The sequence below is a fragment of the Lampetra planeri genome, chromosome 7 (genome assembly GCF_965212315.1).
Source record: "Lampetra planeri chromosome 7, kcLamPlan1.2.h2, whole genome shotgun sequence".
NCBI lineage: Eukaryota > Metazoa > Chordata > Hyperoartia > Petromyzontiformes > Petromyzontidae > Lampetra > Lampetra planeri.
This window is the reverse complement of record NC_136113.1, coordinates 13449264-13473895: the sequence shown is the minus strand read 5'-3', so window position 1 is coordinate 13473895 and position 24632 is coordinate 13449264. Positions and strand designations below refer to the sequence as shown.

Here is a 24632-nt window from a genome sequence, read left to right as displayed (position 1 = left end):
GGATCTGTTTTAAGGATAAACAAGCTTAGTTTAATTGGTGTTCAAGTGTCAATCACCATGAATATAAAATGTTTAATGTACAGAAGAAATTCAGAACGCTTGAGGGATAAGCAATACACCGGCTCTTAAAAATAAAAACTGCACACAAATTACAAATGTGTTTTTTTTATTACATTTAAATGTGAAACTTCACGTCATGTCAGTTAATATAATTTAACATGTCAGTCTATACAATGTTTTTTTCTGATCAAGATGCCCCCCACTAATTTCAACACGCAGTGCATATGGTGTAGCAATTGCTAGTGTTCCATGTACAATGGGCCCTTCGTATAACGCACATTGTCCTTGAGAATGGGGTCGCCCACAGGCATGGTCTTTTTGAATCCCTTGTGCCCCCTTTTCCATATGGGCTTGGCTGTGCCCACGGCCCAGCGAGTCAGGTAGCTGCCAAGTGACAAAAAAAACAAGGTGTGAGTTGCGTGCTAAAATCGACAGCATGACATTTCATAGGTAATGTACTCATACCTGTCAACCAACCCCTTATCAGTGCCCACCTTATTCCAGACCAATTCAGACCTTATTGGTCACCCCGTGCCCTATTACATCTCAGCGTTCATCCTACAAAGTCCCATCACAAGGGAGAAACATAAATAGACAAAAAAATATGCCCGTATTGAAACGGCTACAACATGGAACCTTTTTCTTTCCAGTGTCAAAGTATAAGAACACTCTGGTCTTACACTGGTTGAGACTCAGCCCTAAAGAAGGATGTCTCTGGTGTAGACAATGCATATATTACCAGAGCATGTTTTTGTTTGCATCTTCACCACAAGTATGTGGTTAATGCAGACATGATTCCTTGCAAAAGGTTTCTGTTTGGTGTTTGAATATCTTAACACCTGTTTAATTGCCAGAAAGGGTAAAATCTATTCGGATGGACCTGAAAACTAAATTTCCCTGTACAAGAATATGGGCAAACCGTATGGGTTGACAGGTATGTGTACTGCTGAACAAAACAAAAACGTAGCCTGCACTTACGTATTGAGGATCAATTTTGGCTTGGGAACATGGTCCGGTGGAAGCCTTGGCCTGTGATCTGGCAGGAGACCTGTGTTGAAACACAAGATGCACAGTTGGGCTTATATAACAGACAGATTACGCATGCATATATAGGGTGCTTAAAAAAAATGTTGGCACTTATATGGGACTCGTTTTTAATGGAAAAAGAACGAACATGATTACAAATATGTTCATAGCTTCAAAAAGTCAGTCTCTACTTGTTCGCCATCATTGTTAACACATGCCTGGAATCTTCTCCATGTGGTCTCCAGAGCCTGGAGGCACATCCCTTGTGGTATTGTTGCAAATTCTCAGAAGTGTTAACATTTTTTTGAAACACCCTATATCGGGAGCAGGGCTGTGTGCATGTTCGTTGCATAAGTCCAAGGGCCCATTGTGTGTGCGCCCAATGTGCATCTGGTGTACGCAATTCTCACCGGCCCTGTGCGCCATTTTAACGCAGACAGCCACCTTGCGGTGCTCCTCCAGGCACAGGCCAGTGACGCGGCGTGGCAGCATTCCTCCATCGGAACGCAAGAACTGACTCAGGAGCAGCACATCCTGTATGCCATGAAGGACACGCGTGCCCATTAACACGCACCCAATGGTGCTCTTTCAATTCTTATTTTTTTATGTAAATGCTTTTGGGAGTGATTTTTTAAAATCTCTCGGTTATATGTTGTTCATTAGTCCAGACTACATTTTTCACTTTTCGGTACATGAGGCAAGCTCAAGTTGTGTTTTCGACAAGATCTATACCATATATAGTATGTGCATCTTCTAACAATGAGTCACATGTGTATTATCCATATGGGATGCTGGCGTGGTGTAATGGTAAGCATACTATTTTATCATTCCTGGCGACTTGGTTTCACAAACGCGTGTACCTGTGGCCCATGCTTACCGTGTAATCATACTTGTGCTTGACGTTCCAACGGCAGATAGGGCAGCTGCCTGCAGGATTGGGCGGCTCATTGCCTGCTTGCTGTTCCACAATTTTCCCTTCCAACTGGGGGGAGAAAGTAAAATACCGTACGATAGCTGAAATGCCTCAACAACCATTGCATCATAACTTGCCTTTTAGCATAGATTGCTGCATACAATTATTCATTTTTTTCTCAAAATTCCAGTTGTGCTATTTGGTACTGTATGTCATCCCACGAAAATTGTCATCCATAATTCACAGCAATGCGATGGAGATTTTATTGGGCATGACAAACTGCTTTCACCAATAAACTGTGGACCCAGTAGTCAGCAATTTGACCTCCCACATTAACTCCGAACGTGTGAAACGCTGGGTGTGTGTGTGTTGCATGAGCCAACATTTGTTCGTCGATGCAAGTGATTCAAACGTTTACCGTTGTTGTGTTTCCGTCCTTGTGTTCAGTAACTGCAAAGCAATACAAAACAATTAAGCAATACGCTTCACTGCGATATGTGTTTGCTCAATTTGCTGCAGTTATAAAACCTCAGGCTGCCCACCCGGGCTCTGGCACTCAAAATATTTCAGGCTGGTCAAATGGGTGTCTGCTCGAGAATGTCACGTTTAGGATCTGGTTATCACGAGATCACGAATACTGTAAGAGACGGAAAATTAGGCAGATGGGTAAACTTTATTTAAACGCAAGTGAGAGCCTGTTGAGATTAGCATTTTTTTCAAAGCAGACCTTGGTATTTAAAGCAATTAAAAAAGTGATAAAAGGCCAAACATCGGTATACATGATTGAAATATGAAACAAAACATTTTAAAATAGAACTTGCTATATCACCTATACAGTTTAAAATTAGGCATGTTTACAATCGCTGCCCCAGAAATGAAATCGAATTTTCCGTTTAAAACCGACTGGGAGGGAATGCCATTTTTTAAAAAAGTAGAACGCAATATTGTTCTAGGAGCATCATGTAATAATAAAAAAACATTTTTCAAATGTACTATTTTATCTAGGTACGCAGGAATTGCGGCATGCATTACATTTCCGGGGTTGAAATGTAAAATAAAGCACGTGTATTCATTCTCCAAGGTCACCACTTAATGCCTGTGTCAGTTGAGGCATGCACAGGTGAGTCTTACATGGAGAACAATTAAATTTGTCTACAGTACTTCATCAGGAGGGGTGACTGAAAATTATATGCGTAGCCTGGGGGTAGCCGTGCATTTTACCCCGTAATGAATTGCAGTGCCCACCCACCACCTCCTATGCTCCCCTTTCAGAGACGGTGGCTATGGAGGCACACACATTTCAGTTACAGAGGTCATCACGAGCAATGCTGTTTATGCCAGCACACTTCCCCATCACGTCTTCCCTTCTGTCAGATCCAGTAAGCAGTGGCACCTGACCTTCAATGATCTGCTCCCACAGCCTTTCCCTTGGGTGGTTACGGGTACGGGTTCGACCCGGACAATCGGTTAATTCGCATCGATATCCTCCTGATGGTCGGAATTGATTTGTACCGGTAGTAGTACGTTGAACTTTAACTCCGGTACAATGCAAAGTGTTGATCACGGACCTAGGCCGACTGAGAAAGTCTTGCTTTGGTCTACCGTGCAGCGGATATAGTGGCGGCCTCTCGCACGACGCTCGGCATCTGCGCACCTTGTCGCAGCCCCCGCGTTTGCACGGCGCCCGCCGCGAGCGAGCTGGGCGCGTTGGCGAGGCGGGAGGCCGCCTGCGGGAGGAGCGCGGGGACCCGGGCGCCTCCTCGCAGAGGCAGAGGCGGAAGCAGCAGCAGCAGGCGCGAAGCGGCCACGCCGAACACGCGCGCCGCCATTACGGTGGAGAGGTGGGCGGGGTCGAGTGGGTGGGCGGGGTCGAGGGGTGGGGGGGTAGGGGGCAGGGTGGTGAGCGGGGTAGAGTGGGAGGGGCGGAGGGGGTAGAGGGGTGGGGGCGGAGGGGGTAGAGGGGTGGGGGCGGAGGGGGTGGGGTGGTGAGCGGGGTGGGGTGGTGAGCGGGGTCGAGTGGGTGGGCGGGGTAGAGGGGTGGGGGGGTAGGGGGCAGGGTAGTGAGCGGGGTAGAGTGGGAGGGGCGGAGGGGTTAGAGGGGTGGGGGCGGAGGGGGTAGAGGGGTGGGGTGGTGAGCGGGGTAGAGTGGGTGGGCGGGGTAAAGCGGGTGGGCGGGGTAGGGGGGGTGGGACGGGGGCGTGGTGAACGGGGTGGGCGAGGTGAACAGGGGGGGGGTGGGGTAGCCCACGGCAGAGTCTCCTCCACAATGTCATCACCGCGCGGCGATAACAAAAATTGCGGACATCTTAAATCTTGACTTAAAGCTTTCGCGATTGCAGGAATTAATATTCTTTGGGTCTTTCGGTAAAGTCATTTCGATAGAAAAAATTACAATGAAATAATGAAAATTAAGTGAATAAAAAAAAATAAAAGTATCACTTTATTTTTATAATTTTATTTTTCTATCTACGTGCCTACCGAAAGACCCAAAGAAGACGGACATCTTGGTCGGGGAAGTGCTTGTGTGTGCGCGCGTGCTTTAGTATGGCAAGGTGAAATTAGCAACGCTATACTTGGGTGCGGATATCGTCGTGAAAGCCATTCGACGCCCTCTGGTAAAGGCTTCCGTTTGTTCTTTTGTGTGAAAATATTATCGGACATCTCGACCGACTATTAACATGTGACGTATCTGCGGCCATCTTGGTTAGGGAGAGCGCCATGTTGGATGGGGGGGGGATGTGAGTTGGTCGCCGTTCGAGCTTGTACAGTGTTCATCGTGGAGGCTACGAATTGCCGTGTCAGGGTGGTGGCGGCGGATTTATATGTAGGCGATCTAACTTTATTACAGATATGTGTTCGCAATAGCCCCCTGCGTGTTAAACTGATACAGTGTTGTCCGGAGTTCCCCTGTGCAAGATGGCTGTGATGATTACGCAACTTCGCACGCCGTGCCAGCAAGGTCAACGTTTCGTTTCGTAAATAATGACAATAAACAACACTGTGCCAACATCCACCGCTTTGTGTGTGTATTTGTATTCGGTAACTGTAATTTCGGCGTTCTTTGCGTTCTAACGTGACATATTTACTTCCTTAAAGACCAGGTTGTGTAACTTTGCAAACGAATGGCGATCCACGATTCCCACGTGCGTTTCATTTCGACGAATCTCTTCACTGAGAACCCTGCCTCTCTTCAAGTGCTCGGCCGTGGTCGATCCACTGCTGGTCGATGGTGTTCCTCCACGCCGTCGCCAACTCTTCACACAAAGTTCAAGGGTTCATTTATTAGGTATAGCCCTGTGAGCCATTCGGCCCTTGAATCGGGTGCAACCGCAACAAACAAAAACACGTGAACAAGAAAACATCTTAAAGTGCAAACAGAAAATCCAAGAAAAGACAGCAAAATATTGCAGAAAAATCACCGTACACCAACCCTGTGCAAATATCCCAGCGGGATGCAAGTCAAACAACCACAAGACAACTTAGATTAAGGCCATCAGTCTAACTCTGTACTACAACAAACAAACATGGCCAAACCAAAAAACTTTTCGAAAATCACCAAAATAAAGCCATAAAAGCAATGAAACAGTACAGGTCATAGGAACTGTGACCGAATTTTCCCAATAAACGACGTAAACAACCTGTACTACCAAACTCTGCAGCCATAGCTGGCTGCATGAGTCACTCCACAACAGTAGGAGCATCAGTCGGAGTGTCAACATTTTTCAATGCACCTTTAAGATCAGCGCACTAAATGAAAACACAGATCACGATTGCAACAATCCAACTTGGGAGCCACCGGGCCAGCCGATTGCATCGCTCCATCTCCACGTGGGAACGCGAAAACCGACAATTTTGTTCCATCATTTATTTATTTGGCTGCAAACTTCGGGTGTTTGCTCTCAGCCATCGTCTCTGCGAAGCGACGCGTCCTGCGCAAGTCCACTTAGTTTGAGCTTGTGTATAAACTAAAAACTAAACTTTTTGTAGTTTAAATGGTGACTTAAAGCGTTCGTGATTGCAGGAATTAATATTATTTGAGTCTTTTGGAAAAGCCACGTAGATAGAAAAAAGAATCTTCTTGGTTCTTTCGGTAAAGTCACGTAGAAGGGAAATAATACAAATTAAACAATAAAATAAATAATTTTTTTACAAAATACAATTTTTATGTTTCATTTTTACTTTCTCGCATATATAGAATAAGCATCTTTACTTCGACTGGAGGAATCCGATGAGCTATGACGCCCTTTTTCACGGTCAGCAAGATACACCAACAAAGTAAAAAACTATATAAGAGCAAGATAGAGTAAGGGTAAGCAAATCGCTAAAATATAAATAATACACGTCTGACGGTGCCAGTGTAATTCCAAGAATGATTCTCTATACCAGTGCACACTATGCAGCGTTTTGTTAAATTTCCTTTGTCAATGGCCATGCAAAATGTCATAATCGGCCAAATATGACACGTAAGAGTACACATCACATCTGGAATGCAAAAACGCACTCCCAGGTCACGTGGCTGCTGAGCTGTGTAAGAAAGTACAATAAATGTTATATGGAGAGACTGAAACGGAAAGGAAGCAAATTAACTAATTCGGTCAATTATATTACTGTCCTGGCAGCTGGTCCAGATGTCTTGTGACCCCCCCTCCCCCATTTAATTCTCGAAAATGTAATATTTTTAAAGCAAGATTTATGTAAAACATAAAAATTATTGAAAAGGTAAATTAATTGTGGGTCACAACACATCCGGACCGCCCTGAACGTTAAATTAAACCACGGAATCGATTTCCGAATCGACGAGGATTAAAAGCAATGCGCGAATCGACAACGCGCGAATCGGCCGGCGACGTAATCGAGGAATCGACATCTGCGAATGCGTCCCCCCAGCCGCTGAGTTTTCCTCGCGATCTGCGCGGCTCGGATGCCCCCCAACCCCCCCGCAGTGCGCGCTCCCTGTCGAGGGGGCGATAGGAGACGCCGGGACACCGAGGGGCTTCGAGGGGCTTCTGCTCGCGGGAGCCCGGTGCTGTGGCGCTCGAGCAGCAGCGGTAAGCGCCGGTGAGGTCGTGGGACAGTGAAGAGAAGGGGACTGTGGTGGTGGTGGTGATGGTGTTGTTGTTGATCAGTGGTGACAGGTGACATTGGTGGTAGTGATGATGATGGTAACAGGTAATATTGGTGGTGGTAGTAGTGATGATGATGGTAACAGGTGACATTGGTTGACATGGTAGTGATGATGATGGTGGTGGTAGTAGTGATGATGATGGTGACAGGTGATATTGGTGGTGGTGGTAGTAGTGATGATGATAGTGACAGGTGACATTGGTGGTGGTGGTGGTAGTGATGATGATGGTGACAGGTGATATTGGTTGACATGGTAGTGATGATGGTAACAGGTGACATTGGTGGTGGTAGTAGTGATGATGATGGTAACAGGTGATATTGGTGGTGGTGGTGGTGGTAGTGATGATGATGGTGACAGGTGATATTGGTGGTGGTGGTGGTAGTGATGATGATGGTGACAGGTGACATTGGTGGTGGTGGTGGTAGTGATGATGATGGTGACAGGTGATATTGGTTGACATGGTAGTGATGATGGTAACAGGTGATATTGGTGGTGGTGGTAGTGATGATGATGGTGACAGGTGATATTGGTTGACATGGTAGTGATGATGGTAACAGGTGATATTAGTGGTGGTGGTAGTGACGATGATGATGGTAACAGGTAATATTGGTGGTGGTAGTAGTGATGATGATGGTAACAGGTGACATTGGTTGACATGGTAGTGATGATGATGGTGGTGGTAGTAGTGATGATGATGGTGACAGGTGATATTGGTGGTGGTGGTAGTAGTGATGATGATAGTGACAGGTGACATTGGTGGTGGTGGTGGTAGTGATGATGATGGTGACAGGTGATATTGGTTGACATGGTAGTGATGATGGTAACAGGTGACATTGGTGGTGGTAGTAGTGATGATGATGGTAACAGGTGATATTGGTGGTGGTGGTGGTGGTAGTGATGATGATGGTGACAGGTGATATTGGTGGTGGTGGTGGTAGTGATGATGATGGTGACAGGTGACATTGGTGGTGGTGGTGGTAGTGATGATGATGGTGACAGGTGATATTGGTTGACATGGTAGTGATGATGGTAACAGGTGATATTGGTGGTGGTGGTAGTGATGATGATGGTGACAGGTGATATTGGTTGACATGGTAGTGATGATGGTAACAGGTGATATTAGTGGTGGTGGTAGTGACGATGATGATGGTAACAGGTGATATTGGTGGTGGTAATAGGAGTGATAATGATGATAACAGGTGATATTGGTGGTGGTAATAGGAGTGATAATGATGAGAGGTGATATTGATGTTGGTAGTCGGAGTGATAATGATGGTCACAGGTAATATTGATGTTGGTCGTGATAATGATGATGACAGGTGATATTGGTGGTGGTTTTGATGATGGTTGTAGCGTTGGTGTTTATGGTTGTACTGTATTAGTATTCGTATATATGGTGTTGGTAGTGATGTGATTGTAATCGTTTTGTGATATTGGCGACGACAATGCATGTGATGGTGATTGTAGTGATCACTCATCATACAGGTGATGATAATTAATGATCCTACAGGTATGATTGTTATTGTATTAAGTGCAATTTTTCTGTAATGATGATGCTGTAAAAGGTGATGGTGTTGGAGATGACAGGCGATCATAATGGTGTGATGATGGAGATCACAGGATGTTGATGATGGTCCTGGTATAGGTGATGGTGGTGATGGAGATGTTACAGTTGATGATGCTGAGAGATGACAAGGGTGATGATGATGGTGATTGTTTTCGTTATGTGATATGAGAATTCTTGATAGAGTTATTGATTTAGAAACGAAGTTAACGTATGCCATTTTTAAACCACATTTAGTCAGACCTGTTACCTGTCACACTTCAGGCTAATCCAATTATAGACACCGCACTGAAATACAGAAATAATTATTCTATTTATAAATCGTCTTTCATAAAAAGATCTCCGGTTGTGGTGCAAGACAGAAGCAGACAGCACAACGATAACGCGATAAACACAAATACTGTAATGAAGAAACGGCGAAATAATGGAATTAATACGAATATCCATTTGCTAAATTAGCTAACAGTTAATTAAATGGAAGTGTAGAAATAAGTTCTAAGACTAGGAAGAAATTATCGGGAAAACAACATTTAATTAAAAGTCTCCAAGTACGACTCCCACCAATATTATTGCAATCATTAAATGTGGCCTGCAACTCTCCTCTGTAAGATGATGGAGACATCGCTTTCACCACATTAACCTGTTGAGAATAAAGTAAGAGGCTCATTAGAAAGCATTGCGTTATTATCTATAAATGCATCCATGATTGTGTGTGGGGCATAACAAAACCTGTGTGCAGACGGACACCAATGACACATCGCTTAAGCACTATAATTACATTTTACGCACACACTGTTATAGAATACAATTTATTGGATTACATATAATCACAGGGTTTTTGTTTTTTTTTACTCCTCGATTAAGTACCATCTATTTGAGGTAAACAGATTCGGGCATCCTGTTGGAGGAATAAAAAAATGTATTTTAAAAGTCACTTGAAAGGAGAATGTTTTTATTTGCGTGAGTGCTTGGACACGCGTCTTAAATGGAAACTCGTTCATTGGATCTTCACAGAGATTTTTGTGTGAAATAATTCACGTAAAAAAGTTTGACCAAGTTTTAAAATAATAATCCCACTTCAGACCAGGCCACATTGGAGAACCATGGTAGATGTCAGTTGCATTAGGAAGCTTTCATCCAGCAGACGATAGATCATGGCTGATGATGATAATAACGCAGACCTGAGCACATGTTGATATGTCCTTAATCTCTTGTCAAGTAAATGCATTGTTTTAATCACAACTCAGGGATTGTGAGATTATGGTGGCTTGCGGAAACCGTCAAGCAGTTGATCGACAGTGGTCGATGATGCTGATCATTACGAAGTGCAATTATGATCCAGCGAATGAGAATAAATGGAAATCTGGTCTCGCATAAACATTTTATGAAAACATCATTTTTTTACACTCAATTTTAACCCACTTCCCAATGTGGTATCGACTGCAAACTTGGTATACTTATGTCATACTGATGACAATACTATATTATATCATAAAAATTTTAAAAACATTTGCAAACAATCTTTTTTATATGTTATGTTTCGCCTTGGGTCTAATTGTCCACGGTAAACTGACGTTGGCTGTAATTGGCCACGGTCCCTTTAGTTATGGCAAGCTTCGGGGCCACTTTCTGGAGTCGTGGAGTTCTGCCATTACTAGTAGGGTACATTTCATTAAAGCGTGTTTTAAAAAAAGTTTCACTCCGCTGTTCAGACTTTGCCACGACACGGATGTGATGGGTGCCGTCGCTTTCCGCCGAGAACAATCGTGACGATGGACTGTGCTGTGTTCTGCCTACTCATGCTTACCGACACATTTCTCCGCCTTCGCTGCTGACACACTGGGCCAGCACACGGCGAGGCAGCACGTGGGGGGGGGTCAACGCTTGAGCCGTGAGAAAATAAACCGCAGGGAAACTACAAACAGACGACGCGTGCAGGATGCATCTTCACGATCGGGGGGGTTGTTGGTAGCATGAGGGGTAAGGGGTAAGCAAGTAGGCTTATGCATGTGATTATGGTCAATGTTAGTTGCAGAGTTATGTATATGGTTAATGGCAGTGTTACAATTATCGTGAAGCCGTATAGGGCTTATTATAATCATCCTCTGTTTCTTAACCGCAGGGGTCATGGAGTGCCAATCATGCTTTGGCAATCAAAGTAATTTCAGCTCTTGCTTTTGCGATCTGCAAATCTGCCACTGACGTACCTCACCAAAACACTGTTCCACATCCCGGCTCATCCTTGGGAGTAAAATGTATAAGATACACATTCCTGCTGCGGAGGGAGCTGGTAGGAACGTTGGGTTGCTCGGTCAATGGCCAGGGTCAACGGCGGCGTGGTGTATTCCGCAAATATGGCCGACTGTGAGGGCGGGCACAAGCCGGCGTGAGTAGGTTAAACGTTGAGTTTTATAAGGGAACCACGGGGTGACCAGCTCCTCCCCACCCAGCCCCAGCCCTCCCACCCCCCACCCAGCCCCACAATCCCCACCCAGCCCCACCCTCTCCACCCAGCCCCTCCCCACCCTCCCCACCCAGCCCCTCCCCACCCACCCCTCCCCACCCAGCCCCTTGGCACCCTCCCCACCCAGCCCCTCCCCACCCTCCCCTCTCCACCCAGCCCCACCCCTCCCATTTTTGGACGCACGACGGACACAATAATTTCATGTGGGCTGGTGTAACCAGGAGGTTCCTACCAGTATAAGGTCGCTAATAACTGGAGATAGGGGGTAGAGTTAACTGATTTTGGTAGTAGTAGAGTAGAGGGAATGGTTGTGTAAGTAGGGTTAGAGGAGAGAATTAGACGATTTTAAACGTGTTCAGTTTTGAAATCGGTGGCAGATGTGGATGCTTGAAAATATACGTTTTTTCTATAATTTATCCCTATGACTGTATTGTAGAGCAGTGTCTATATGCTTATTAAAGTGGTGAATTATAGATAGGGATAGACAAAATCAAAATTGCACCAATGCCATTTCATTTAGAGCCGTCCAGTCGCAGGCGAGTTATATTTATCACACATCTTTTATTGCTGTGATGTCTGTCAATGGGCTACGCGTGCCTGTGTGTGAACGCTGGTTGCAAAGGTGGCATGACGTGAGCTTACTTCCTCGTCATGCTCACGAATGCACAGTGTAACGGTGACGGCACGGAAACATCGTCGCAGTCTCACGAGGGATTTTATTTTTTTTAATGACCGAGCTGCAGCTATGATTTATGTTTAAATGGTAATCATCATCGTCGAAAGCCATGAGGAGGGACAACCTCTTCATTGGGGGCTTCCTACTGACACTACCTCGGCTCATGTCATCTCTTGCCAAGCCTTCGAAGATTAATCGGAGCATCGTAAGCACGATCATTCATTATCAGTTAAAGCGTAGACATTAGAGGGTGAGGTTTTCTTTTTAGGCAGTTTCATCTTCTCACACATGCGGTGGCATTGATTAACAAACATATCACAACGTTGACCATTTCCGATGTGTGCGTATAGACTAATTTCACTTGCCCGTAAAATGCATGTTGGGCATGTATGTACGTATGTTGAATTTCTTTCGCACTGTACGTAGCCAACCGTGCTAAATAAGAGTTGCTATGGAAGGACAACAAACTAAACACAGTTCTAAAGAAATGAGTTTTCAATATGATTTTAAAGTGCATAGCTGTTATGCCTTACTTCAACCTAAATCCTCTACCCACTGCGAATGCATTCTTATTCTTTCTCATGACATGCAAGTTGCTCGGCAATGTGAATGTGGTAATGTCGAGCATGGTGAGGAGAAGCCTGGTGAATATCTGAAACTCTGCTAGCCACTGATCAAAGCGGGCACATGGCATCGCTATGCAGTTTGTGGTTTTGAGATCTGTGACCGTGGTCGAACTCTGGGCTATTCTTAAGAGCATTGAATTCCTGCGAGACACTGAGACACTTTGCGAGGCGGGCCGTGAAACAGCCGAACGGGGGTGGCGGCGGCATGAGCCACTAGCGGCGGACTGCTTGAAGAGGGCCCTCGGATGTCGAGCACCTGGTTTGGGGGCAGTGGGTGCATGTGCCGCTGGCATCGGTTCTGCATATCCCTCGTGCCAGTGTCACCACAAAACCTAAGTTGGTCACGGCATTGTGCAGAGGCAGGGGAGGGCCCAACATTGTTTTGTTATAAATACATAAATTCACCGCTGTGCTTCGAAAAGGCTTCCGGTCAGAGGACCAAACATTGACCGTGGCCCCACATAGCACCGCGTCGCATCGGCTATAGCAGCTGCGGCACCACCATCATTACCTATATCATCGTCTTCATCATCACCTGTATTATTATCTGTATCATCACCACTTTTATCTTGTTTGATATCCTTATAGTCACTGTCATCTTTGTTATCATTATGCTCATGGTATCTGTCTTCACTACCATCGTCGTGATGATGTTCTGTATCGTCACCAATATCATTGCGTCTATCATCACCACCACCACCGTCATCGTTATCATAATTACGTGTATCCCCATTATCATTGTCATCACTTTCATTATTGCATCATCACCTTCATCATTGTCAGAATAAACATTACCTGCATTGTCATGTTTACCTGTTTCATCACATTTATCATCATTACCTGGACCATCATCATCACCATCATTATTTGGTCCCCAACCATGCTCTGCTTTGTTCAGTGCCGTTTACAAGAGTTTGCTGAGTGTAACTTCACCGTTGTGATCCAGGCCCACATTGCTTTGACAGCATAACAGTGCCGTTCAACACAATGCTGACCACAGACACTCAGCGTATAAATGCAGAAGGCATAAGAATAAAACACGGTTCTAAATCATATGCTGTACTATCTAGAATACGAAAACAAACACAGACCAATTTTCGGTTCAAGTGTAACGGAATTACAGGGTATGGGACACAGAGGCCGATGCTCACAAAATGTAATGGTAACATAATCGGGCCTTTTACCCTTTTACATTTTCTAAACGTTATTATGCAGTGTGTTGGAGTTGAAGCGTAATTAAATGTGCGCTGAAAGGCCGCTCATTAACTGGTGTAAAGAAGAAATAAATGCGTAGCCACTTTTGTCAGTCCACTGCTGGATGAAGGCCTCTCCATGCCATTTCTATCATGGGGGAGTTGTTAGACGGTATTTCCCTATTCAGCTTATTGCAGGTGAAAGTGTCAGAAGGCCTCGACTGTTTAGAAATCACTCGCCACCGATGTTAATAGGGTGTTGGGACTCGCACTTGGGTTGCCAGGTCCAGCAGGCGACCGCTTCATCCCATCGCTGGTGTAAGTGTGGTGTATCTAAAGGCACAGAGGGATTCAATCAATATATGCTGGAGTGTAAACATTTCATTTTCAACTCCTGTCCTCTTGACACAATTTCTACCCATTGCTTCTCGCTTCCGGGTCGGTGCCACATCCGGTGATCTGACACCGTTTGCCCTTGTTTATTAAACTTCCCATTGAAGTGCAGCTTCCTGGGACTGTTGTGCATGAGTGTGGCGGAGTGCATCAAGATAAGGTGGCATGTGATGCTGGCGAAGAAGTGCTGTCATTTGTCGAGATGACGTATCGCTATATATGGGAGTGGTAAAGTAGTGGTTAGCACACTGCGCTACAAACCTGGTAACCTGAGTTCAATTCCACCACACGGCCAACTTAGTGGCTGTTATCTGAACCACTCCTGGGCCTCCCCAAGCTTGACTCAGCCTTAAATGGGTAGATACTCTCTGGTTATTTCGGTAAAGTCATGTAGATAGAAAAAATAATAAAAGAACACGACGTTTCGGTCGCAACACAAGCGTCCGTCATCAGGTGAGAAAGAATGATCTGCTGTTGTGGCTTTATATAGGCACGGGGGGGGGGGAAGGGGGGGTTTGTAGAGTCGTGGCTGCAGGAGTTCACGGGAGGAGAGGGGGGAGGGTTTGTGGCGTGCAGCGACGGGTGGGGGCTGGAGAAATTGGCATGTCAATGAGCTTGAATTAGTAAACGAAAACAGCACGGGTGTAAGAGTGAGAGTCACAGCAGTTAAAACTTGACATAGTTTATCACGTCCTTCCAATGATTGCTCAATCTGAATCCATCTTCTCGATTTAAGTTTTGTCTGTGTTTGTATATCTGGATGGCTTCATGAACAAATCTCTAATGGTAGCCCGAGGGTTTGCAGAGCACCTTGGTCTCGTAAAAAACAATGTCATGTGTTATTCTTTGGTTCTTTCGGTTAAGTCACGTCTAAAAATAAAATTTATTATTTTATTTTTAGACGTGACTTAACCGAAAGAACCAAAGAATAAAATAAAATTTATTATTTTATTTTTAGACGTGACTTAACCGAAAGAACCAAAGAATAATTCCTGCAGTCACGAAAGCTCCAAATTAAGAATGTCATGTGTGCCCACAGCGTTGAAACAATGATCCGCCACCGCCGAGATGTTGGTTCTACTGTGTTTCAAATCCTCTTTGTGTTCGTGAACCCGGTCTGAGACACGTCGCTTCGTTTCACCAATGTAACTGCTGCCGCAGACACAACTCAGCTTATAGACACCAGGACATTGCATGTCCGGAATCGCATCCTTCGCCGATGGGATCAAATCACGGATTTTGTGTACTGAATTGAACCAAACTTGGATCTTGTGTTTGTTCAAGATTTTGGAAATACTTTTGGTGACCCCTGCTTGGTATTGCGAGGTGATAGCTTTGATTGGGTCCTCAGATGGTTCTCTACCCATGGTTGGGGATGCAGCTTTGCGGATTGTGCGGTCAGAATATCCATTCCTGCTGAGAGCCTGGCATACGTGCTCAAGCTCACTGGCTAGGTGGTGCTGGTCGGAAATGCAACGAGCCCTATAGTGTAGTGTTTTGATGAGGGAATTCTTCTGTGTGATTATTGTGTGTGTATTGTATGTGCGTACGATTTTCATTGTTCACTTTTCCAAAAGCACTCTAGCCCACTCTCATCCACTTCTTTTTTCATCATTTTGATCCCAGTCCAGTGATTGCCCGAGGCGCAAGACCGTGAGAGATGGTGGCAGCGGTGGTGGCTTGAGTAAACCTTCATTCAGCGGTGGATGGATCATGGTTGATGACGATTTTGTCTTTGCACAGGCACCCAGGAGAGTGTGAGCTACTCACCTCCTCGAGCTGCACTCTGGGAGACTTCGTCAGACGATCGGCTATGCAGGTGTACCTGCAGGAAAGCGTCTGCAGGGCCTGCCTGAGACACTCTCCTCGCCGCTCCCTCTACACCAGCAGGTGTGATTCAAATCGCCCCACGCACCGCACAAGGCCCACCTCAGGGAAGGACACATACCCTCAGCTGGGCATGGGCTACTCACAACTCCTCGCAACGATTCACAACTCCTCGCAGCGATTGGATGAATATTCATAATTCGGTCACATTTTTACAAATGCTTGTACCGTTTTTACCCTCGTTAGTATAATTTCTTGCTTTTGTTTTTCGTCTCCTTGCGTACAGGTTTGTTTCACATCATTGTATACACCTAAACTGAGTGTTGACAATGGGTAACTAGTGATCGGCAGGTCTGAATTATTGCACGAGATATGTGGTAGCATGCAGCCCAGGTATCTAGTGAATTAACAGCAACAACGCCGTAAAGCCTCGCACACACGTGGAGGCTTCACAGAGCGAGTTTATCTCATTTCACCCGAGTGATACCGTTGGCAAATACAACTACACAAGACCAAGCGAGCCACTCGTATTTGTCTCGGCACCCCGATGAAACAGTTTGTTGACGTGACATTGCCCGCCAGCCTTGTCTGACGTCAGACATGACTTATCCAAACACATGATCAGACCCGTGCCAAATAATTTCCACCTCAACATTTTGACCCCTGGCGAGCGGTCAGAACTTTCGTGTGCAAGTCGCGGCGATTGATGTCGGGGCTCGTTAACGGTCGGCGCCGACGGCTGCTGTCTGTGTGCACGTGTGTGTGTGTGTGTGCGTGGGTGTGTGCGTGTGTGCGTGCGTGCGTGTGTTTCTGTTTGGGGATGGCGTGGACACTGACCAGGATGTGCCGACAGTCGCACTACGAGGTCCTGGGAGTGGCTTCCAACGCATCTATGGAGCAGATCAAGGCTGCATTTTTCCAGCTGTCCAAGCAGGTCTCGTCGCACACCGCCTTCTCGACGCCCCCTTCCACACTTGGAAATATTGGGGTTTGGAAGATGTGCCGGCTGATATCGCCCACATCCCAGGGACATTGCGCCTGGCTCTTGTGTCGGGATTCCTAATCAATCAGCGCGTACGTGTCAAAGCCTGAAAGATGATAACACTTGAAAAAAACATCGTGTAATGGAAAGCATATTTCGTTGGGTAAAAATTAAAATGAGCTCATTAAAGAGTTTGCTACTGGTAACTTAATTCGAACTGTGTAAAATCCCTCTTAGTTTCAAACATGCCTTTGCAGGGGGGGACTGCCGCTGTGTGCCATGTTTATTAATCAGTCACAGCAACCACGGCAAAGCGCTTGGACTCCCTGTTCAGACCCGGTCTCAAGACCTTCCTCTTCCCTTCTGTTATGCCTACGACTAACTGTCTCAGTGAAGTGTCTTCACTCGCACTTTTACCAGAAACGTCATCTCGGTCCCCTCCGACGTGTGGCATTCCACCCTATGAAATACTCTGTGGGGTTTGTTTCAACCTTTTTATGCACCAATGCGGTGGCAAATGAGAATTGAATAATGCCGCAATGTCAAAATACAATCGTTTCATACCGAATTCCAAGCTTACTCTGGTAAGTAACATGCAACCTACGTTCAGATCATCTCCACACGAGAAAAGGGCAACTTATGCAATACAAATAACCCAACGTTAATTGTGGGAGAAGTACATTGTATACTTTTGTTTGATTTTTTTTTCCGTGCCACCATAGAATGTGTCCATTGTTGCCTGCGGCGTAAATGCCACTGATTAAGAACTGCTGCTGTCTCTCTCTGTGCTCGTTGCTCCCAGTTTGTACAGCGGCTTGAGACTGAGTTGCATCTCGATGCTACAGAAATCAAAATTGTATCGTGTTATGGACGCAAAGGATTTATAATTATAAGATTATGGCTGAAACAGACATCGAACTGTTGTGCAATATCCGAATTTGCGTACTGATTTTGGCTTTTATAGAGTGCTCACACTCTATAAAAGCCAAAGGGGAATGTAATGTCAGTAATTATGCGGCCCATGGAAAGAGCCTAAATGTCAGACGGTTTAAAATAATTATTGGCAGCTCATTGAGCAAGCACGCACACGTCCGAGGGCTCATTCATACACGACTGGCACCCATGTGTGGTTGTGTGTGCGTTTACGCACAAGGGCTTGCTTGTGCATAAATGTAAACCTAGCTTGTGCCTCCTCAAGGGAAACTTGGCCTGGAACGAGCACCTGATGTCGATGAGTCATCATCACCATCATACTTTGACCGTTGTCCTCCGTACCCAGAGCTGACATCAATTCGATGGATGGGACGGCACATCACCCCAGTTCACCAGTTCCTCCGTTGGCTCCCAATCCAGTGTTTCTCCATGAACTTGCCGCTGCCTACACTCCCCTCTCCTATCCAGTCGCCAAGGTCTCCTGTTGAATCGTTGTCAACCTCAACTCAATTTGGAATGCCCCCCATTCACCTGTACTGTTTAGTCCCCGTCCCTTTTTAAGTCCAGGCTCCAGACCTTCCTTTCTTCTGCCTATGCCTAACTCTTCTCTGGAATATATACTGTATATATAGTACCGTTTACACGATGCGCGTGCTAAGCTGTTTATTCCTAGAGCGTCTTGAGATGTAGTTGACGCAATTTAAATCTATTTTTTACCGTATTGTACGGTGCGACAGGAGTGAGGCTACAAAGACAAAAATGTGTCTGTCTGTATTGATGTGCAGTTGCATCCGGACCGCAATCCGTGTGACCCCGAGTTGCACGGCCGCTTCGTGAAGCTGAACGAGGCCTACATGGTGCTGAGCAAGCCGGTGACGCGCCACCAGTACGACATCGGCCTACACTTGTCGCAGGCCGCGACGTCCCAGCCGGGGGGGCGCGCCCCCAAGACTTGGCCCTTCCAGTCCCCTGGGTTCACAGAGAAACAGAGATACGCGCAAAGGTACGTCCGTGTGGTGGCCTCTCCAGGCAATTCGTATCCGAATGAAAAAGATGGGTCAACGCGGCAGGCCGCACCATGGTGGGTTGTGAGGACTAGGAAACCCCGCACTGCAGATACACACGGCTAAACAAGGGGGCGTTTGCGTTTTGCGTCCTTACAGCGCTGAGTGGGAGCGTGACCGGATGTACTGGGAGCAGTTCCGCCCTCCAAACCCCGAGCAGAGCGCGTTCACGCACAGCAAGAGCTACCAGCGCAGAAGTCGCCTCATCGTGGGCGGCTGCCTCCTCTTCATATGCCTCAGCATGGGGCTGCACTACCTAGGATACCGGTACCATGCTCACACCTGCGCCACGACCGTGCACTCATTCTACAACCACTCGCTCGTTCACTCATTGCTCACCAACGTATTTGCTTGTACACCTTGTCAACCTACTTGCTCACCAGATTGCTCACTTGGACGGCCACTTAATCGCTTGCTAACTGACGCATGGCCACTGACCTATTTATTCAATCGCCACTAACATACCTACTGACGAACTAATTTACCCACTCACTCACCCACTTGCTTACCCTTGAACTCACCCACTCACTAAAGCAATCGTTTACTTACTGGGTCACTAATTCACTAAATCAACACTTCATTCACCTATTCACCAAACCTCTCACTTGCTTACTCATTCACCTACTCACCTACTCACTCACGCACTCAATCAATTCCCCCACCTCACCAAACCACCCATATACTACTCATTCACTCAATCACTAATTCCACCTGCACACCCACTTACAAGTTTAGTCCATTCTCTATATCTCACCATCACCGCTGTTATGGTGGTGGCATGTGGTGTTCATCGATTGATCCGCGTGCAGGAAGCTGGGTGAGGTACACTCACATTTTATGGACGAGCGCGATCGCATCAACACCGAGATCTACGACGTGTCCAAAGAGAATGCCCGGTGAGCCAAATTGGCACGGGACCCACACCATCACCACCACTGCAAACGTGACCATTCGCACGCCCGCACACACGCGCCCGCACAAGCGTGCGTTTGCGCGAGCCAGTCTCTCTTGGCACGCGTCTGTGTCGGTGAGCGTCGCGGGTACACAAGCGTGTGTACGTACACACGCTTGTGTGAGTGTCCCCCTGGGGAGTGCTAGTGGAGTGGTTAGCACACTACGCTGCCAGCTCAGCAACCAGAGTTCGATGCGCACTCACGACCAATAACTGCCGAATATCTGTACCAGTTCTGGGTCTCCCCTACGTCGATTCAGCCTTAAATGAGTATGTGGTACAGTGTAAAACCATCAACACTGGGGAGACCAAGGCGGCCGGGTGTGGTGTTGCCCACTCACCTCCTCATGTGCCGTTCCGGCCTTCATAGGCTCTCGCAACCAGCACTTGCCCCGGCAGCCTGTTAAATGCTATACGGGGATCTTTGTCTTTGTGTGTGCCTGTGGCGCGCCACGCACCACGTGCGCCTACGTGCGTGGGCGAGTGACGAGGTCATGTGAAGCTTCGTGCCTGCGTCCGTTACTTACCCCCATGATGGTGATAGCTTATATTTTGACACTTACACGTTAGGTTAGGGATATTTGTTGGCCCGTTTAAGATGTGAGTTAGTGTTGACATTTCAAGGGTGAGAGTTACACCGGGAGTATTTTTAGTTTTGGGGTTTGGTCAGTGTTTGCGACTGCATTTAGATTTGATTTTAAGGTCACGTGTATGTACCAGCCCTTTTATTCTATCCACCGCGGATGAGGGCTTCCCCGTGCCATGTGAGTCATGAGGCCGATTTTGGCCATACTTCACCATGCCCGTCAGTGTCTTATTGTGAAAATGGTGCGGCATAGATGTTGGAGCATAGCACAAAATAATGCGTCTTGTAGCCACTGCCCTTGGCTGACAACATAGCCCCGTGAGAGGAGCGCATTCGAGATGCCCGCATTCTGGGGAGATTTGGTAATAGGCAACGTTAACTCGCGCTCATTGTGTCCCAATTACATTGCTCCCGTTTCCTGTACAGCAGCCGTTACATAAATTACTATTTTGCCCAGTTATAGTTCGGTAATCACCGATCCGTGACCAGTAGGTGGCAGTGGGTAATTATAAACATTATTTATACCGTGATAGGTGACCCAAACATGTTACCCAAGTACCTAATCGACTGCTATTTCATGTAATAGTCTATATATCCCGCGATCAGGTGGTTTTAATTCAATCGACAAGGTTCTGTACTGTTAAAGTTGCAGGCAGGGATTGGAGTGGGCTGGTATAAGTAATTCTATTAATGATAGGAATGGAAACATTTTGATCCCTCGCAACTTAATCACAGCAGCCTAAATCCCTCGCAACTTAATCACAGCAGCCTAATCACTTGTTGTGTGATCGTGAAAGAGGTGGGATCCGATCCAAGAATACATTTGCTCGTCAACATTGTGGTGAATGCTGACGCCTCATGTGATTGGAAGGGTCCTGTAATCGCCATTGCCTGCATTAAATACGATTAGAAAAGCGCCCGTTCTTACGCATGAGAATCGTTGCGTGTATCATGAGTCTCGGAATCGGTGTATCGTTACACCTTGAATGCCTAGGTAACATTTTCAGTACATTGAGTGCACGTGGGTTTGGTAAAGGCATAATGTGTATGATGCACTTGAATTTCGAGTCACTATAAGATGCCCACGGTCAAATTGTTTTCCTAACATTCAGTTTGTGTCCACATTTGTGGTGCAGTGTGAACGGAGTGGAGAAGCAAAATGAGATTCTGCGACAGAAGTACACAGAGTTTGTGGCCAAGCACCGCAAGGAAGAGAACTGCAGAGTGGAGTAAACGATCTGCACTCCAGCCCCAAGTCGAGCCAAGCCCCCACCACTCTACGTGCCGCCACGGCGCACCCCGTCGCTCTTTCTTTCACGGTGTTCCTTCCCTGTGAACATTTTATACCCTCTAGACGTTGAAGCGCTGCAGGATTATAATGCTGCTGGGTACTGAAGATAAAACCGGAGGCATTTGAGTGTTCTGCTCGCAAATTGTACGGCTTTTTTACAGTGCGGTTTCGGTGTTTGAAGTGTGACTTTCCATCCACGCCTGCATCACTCGAGTCAGTCGGATGGCACACTCACGGTGGGTCTCGAATATCTGGGGAAAAGACAGGTGTTGCCAATCGTACATTTAACGCTGAACGCCCAACAGTTGCCTCCTGAATACTCGCTCGTCTCTCGTTGCCCCCATGGTAACCGCTCCCACGGATGCACTTCACTCTTGGGTTTTTCTGCCCAAATTGAGGACTCGGTTTAACCAAACTGACTGCTTCATCCATGCTGTGTTCAACCACCATATTGAAAGTCTCAATAGTTATGTTTGTGCTTCAGTCCTGTACACTGCTCCTCTTTGAAATGCCATGCCATCGTCTCTTTTCCCAAGCTCTTATGATAACCTTGCTCAATTCAAGAAACGTGTTACGCTCTTATGTATTACACCTCCAATAATGATATCTGTTGCTCGATGCTTGCCATTTTGGGCCGTGTAGGGCCTGTGCTCAGAAACCTGATGAAAGAAAAAACGCCGCGTAAGTCCTATCCAAAAAAACGTTTTGGTAGCGCACGGACACGCGGCGTAATATTTCGTAAAAACGGGCAATTGCAGCGCACACGTTCGTTTCTGTTGCAAATGTCATCACCGCCCCAGTCGCTATGTCCATTCCTCAATGGCACGGCCAGCAATGGGCGGCGAGACTACACCGTTGCAACACCCGGTATCACGTGTCCTCGTGGCTTTTGTGAAGATTTTTTTTCGGTTTCATACAGCCCGGCAGGGTGAACTCTTGCACAGCGTTATCGCGCGAGATGGTGAATGGCCTTGTGGCCACACTGCGGTAGACACAGCCGTTGCATCTGAAACGTGACTAGTGTCTGGGCAGATCGCGCGGTTCTTTTGTGTCGAGCAGAATGCTGTCTGCACCTTGATTTAAGCAGGAATTGCCAGATCCCAGAGAGTGCTTATTGAACCTAACGAAGTTTGTATTGTAACTCGACTCGGTGAAAAGGCTTCAAGATTTTATTTAAAACCAGGAAAAAGCTTGTCATCAATAAGTGAGACCTATAAACTGCAGCAGATTAATCGGCGCCATCGTCGGTGGCAAAACATTCGCCTTGGAATTGATATAAATAACTCGGGCTCTGTTTTAAAAGATGGTTAAAAGGAGCGTCAGGTACCACCGCCTGACTGGCCTTTAACCAAATACACAACCGCGATGAACTGCACAACTTTAGATGATAAGTCTAGACTCGCACACCTCCATGGCGGGAGCAGTGAAAGCAACATAGAGGGTTGAACGCCTCTCGCTGAGAGAAGCGGACTTGAAAAGGACACTTGGGCACATCCAAGTGGAGCTGCGGTTACTGTATATTGCGCCGGAACTCTAGAAAATAGACAACAGCGGCATTTAATTGTCTTTTTTTTAACTGATCGCTATGCAATAGTAGAGACATTTCTGCCCCAGGGTTAACGACGGCTGGGTAATCTTACACTGGCTGCGGTATACTGTGAGCTACACTGTATCATAGTTTTACCAAAGCAAGAACCAGGGTTTGTTCAACTTTTTTTTCTGGCAGGCCACATAATTCAAATGGCATGTGCTGGCAGGCCACGTGTCCAGATTGTACGATGGCACTTGGCATTGAGAACACTAATATGTACCTCTTGGCTCCATTTCTCTATAATTTACAGCTCTCTGATCTATTATCATTCTTTCAGCTCACTAATCAGCAGAGGTGTGGACTCGAGTCATGTGACTTGGACTCGAGTCAGACTCGAGTCATGAATTTGATGACTTGCGACTCGACTTGGACTTGCATAACAATGACTTTGTCCCACCTATGAGATGTGGACTCGAGTCATGTGACTTGGACTCGAGTCAGACTCGAGTCATGAATTTGATGACTTGCGACTCGACTTGGACTTGCATAACAATGACTTTGTCCCACCTCTGCTAATCAGTGTCTCAATGTCTCAGTCACCGTCGTCGTATCTCGTGATGGGCCATACCTCAGTGGGCCACTCTTAAGATCCTTTGCCGGGTGCATCTGGCTCACGGGCCACCATTTGAAGAACCCTGGCATGAATGTTGTAGGCGTTATCGCTAAAGTTATAACAAACTTCACGTTGCCTTAATGAGTAAAATAAAACTTTCACCCTTTAACAATAAAAACCAGCTCGCCAGCTATTCCTGAATGACACCATATAATGTGGATTTTTTATTGATATGAACTTTGAACCGCAGATTTCCACAAGCATTTTATTTGGTGGTTAATGGATCCTTTCGAAAGCCACGTGAGCATGTATTGCTTAGGGGGAGGGAGGGGATGCATGTTAAGTTTTAAACTTGTTTTCTTAAAGGAAAGCCAAAAGCTTCGTTGCACTATGCCCTTCACGTAATGTTATTTAAAGTGTTTCATTTAGACGTTTGTTTGGCTGTGTCATCGTGACCAGCATTGTCAGAAGCGACATTTGAGAATTAATCGTTGACTCGCAGACCTCGTTCGCCTTGTTTGGTGTACGCGGTGTTTCGGTGTACGTGTGTGTATATATATACAGTATATAAAATGCATTCTATATGACGGAAAATGTATAAAGCCAGGCAATATGCACGACGATATGGAGTCTGTTTTTTTTTCCATGATGCTGAGTGTGGCCCCGTCCACCAAAAGGAGGATAAACTTATTGTGCCGAGTGGCTTTCAAGCAATCACTGCAACGCCTCCAACCCTCAATCACCGAGCCTCAAGATTGACTTAATTATTTGTGATTTATGCAAATTATCAGCAAATGTTATCTTCAGGCAAAT

The 24632-nt window shown here is 46.2% G+C and overlaps 2 protein-coding genes across 4 annotated transcripts; one reads left to right on the top strand and one right to left on the bottom strand.

Annotated features, from left to right (window-relative positions):
• Positions 1-149: 149 nt before the first annotated feature.
• MRPS18A (mitochondrial ribosomal protein S18A) lies at positions 150-3870 on the bottom strand. The gene is made up of 6 exons (XM_078596435.1): positions 3654-3870; positions 2418-2449; positions 1964-2068; positions 1497-1620; positions 1039-1108; positions 150-444 (listed from the first exon to the last, which is right to left on the bottom strand). The coding sequence occupies exons 1-6, from the start codon at positions 3826-3828 to the stop codon at positions 300-302; spliced, it is 651 nt and encodes a 216-aa protein (XP_078452561.1). The 5' UTR covers positions 3829-3870; the 3' UTR covers positions 150-299.
• Positions 3871-6805: 2935 nt separating this feature from the next.
• On the top strand, positions 6806-24436 carry LOC144720014 (dnaJ homolog subfamily C member 4-like). Of its 3 annotated transcripts, none has more exons than XM_078596430.1 (7): positions 6818-7057; positions 15784-15930; positions 16708-16801; positions 18568-18785; positions 18946-19113; positions 19656-19742; positions 21521-24436. In XM_078596430.1, exons 1-7 carry the CDS (start codon positions 6921-6923, stop codon positions 21615-21617), a joined length of 948 nt encoding a protein of 315 aa, XP_078452556.1. In that variant the 5' UTR covers positions 6818-6920; the 3' UTR covers positions 21618-24436. The 3 variants fall into 3 exon arrangements, with proteins under 3 accessions (XP_078452557.1, XP_078452556.1, XP_078452558.1); XM_078596432.1 differs by having other exon boundaries at positions 6911-7047; XM_078596431.1 differs by lacking the exon at positions 19656-19742 and having other exon boundaries at positions 6806-7057.
• The last annotated feature ends 196 nt before the right edge of the window (positions 24437-24632 follow it).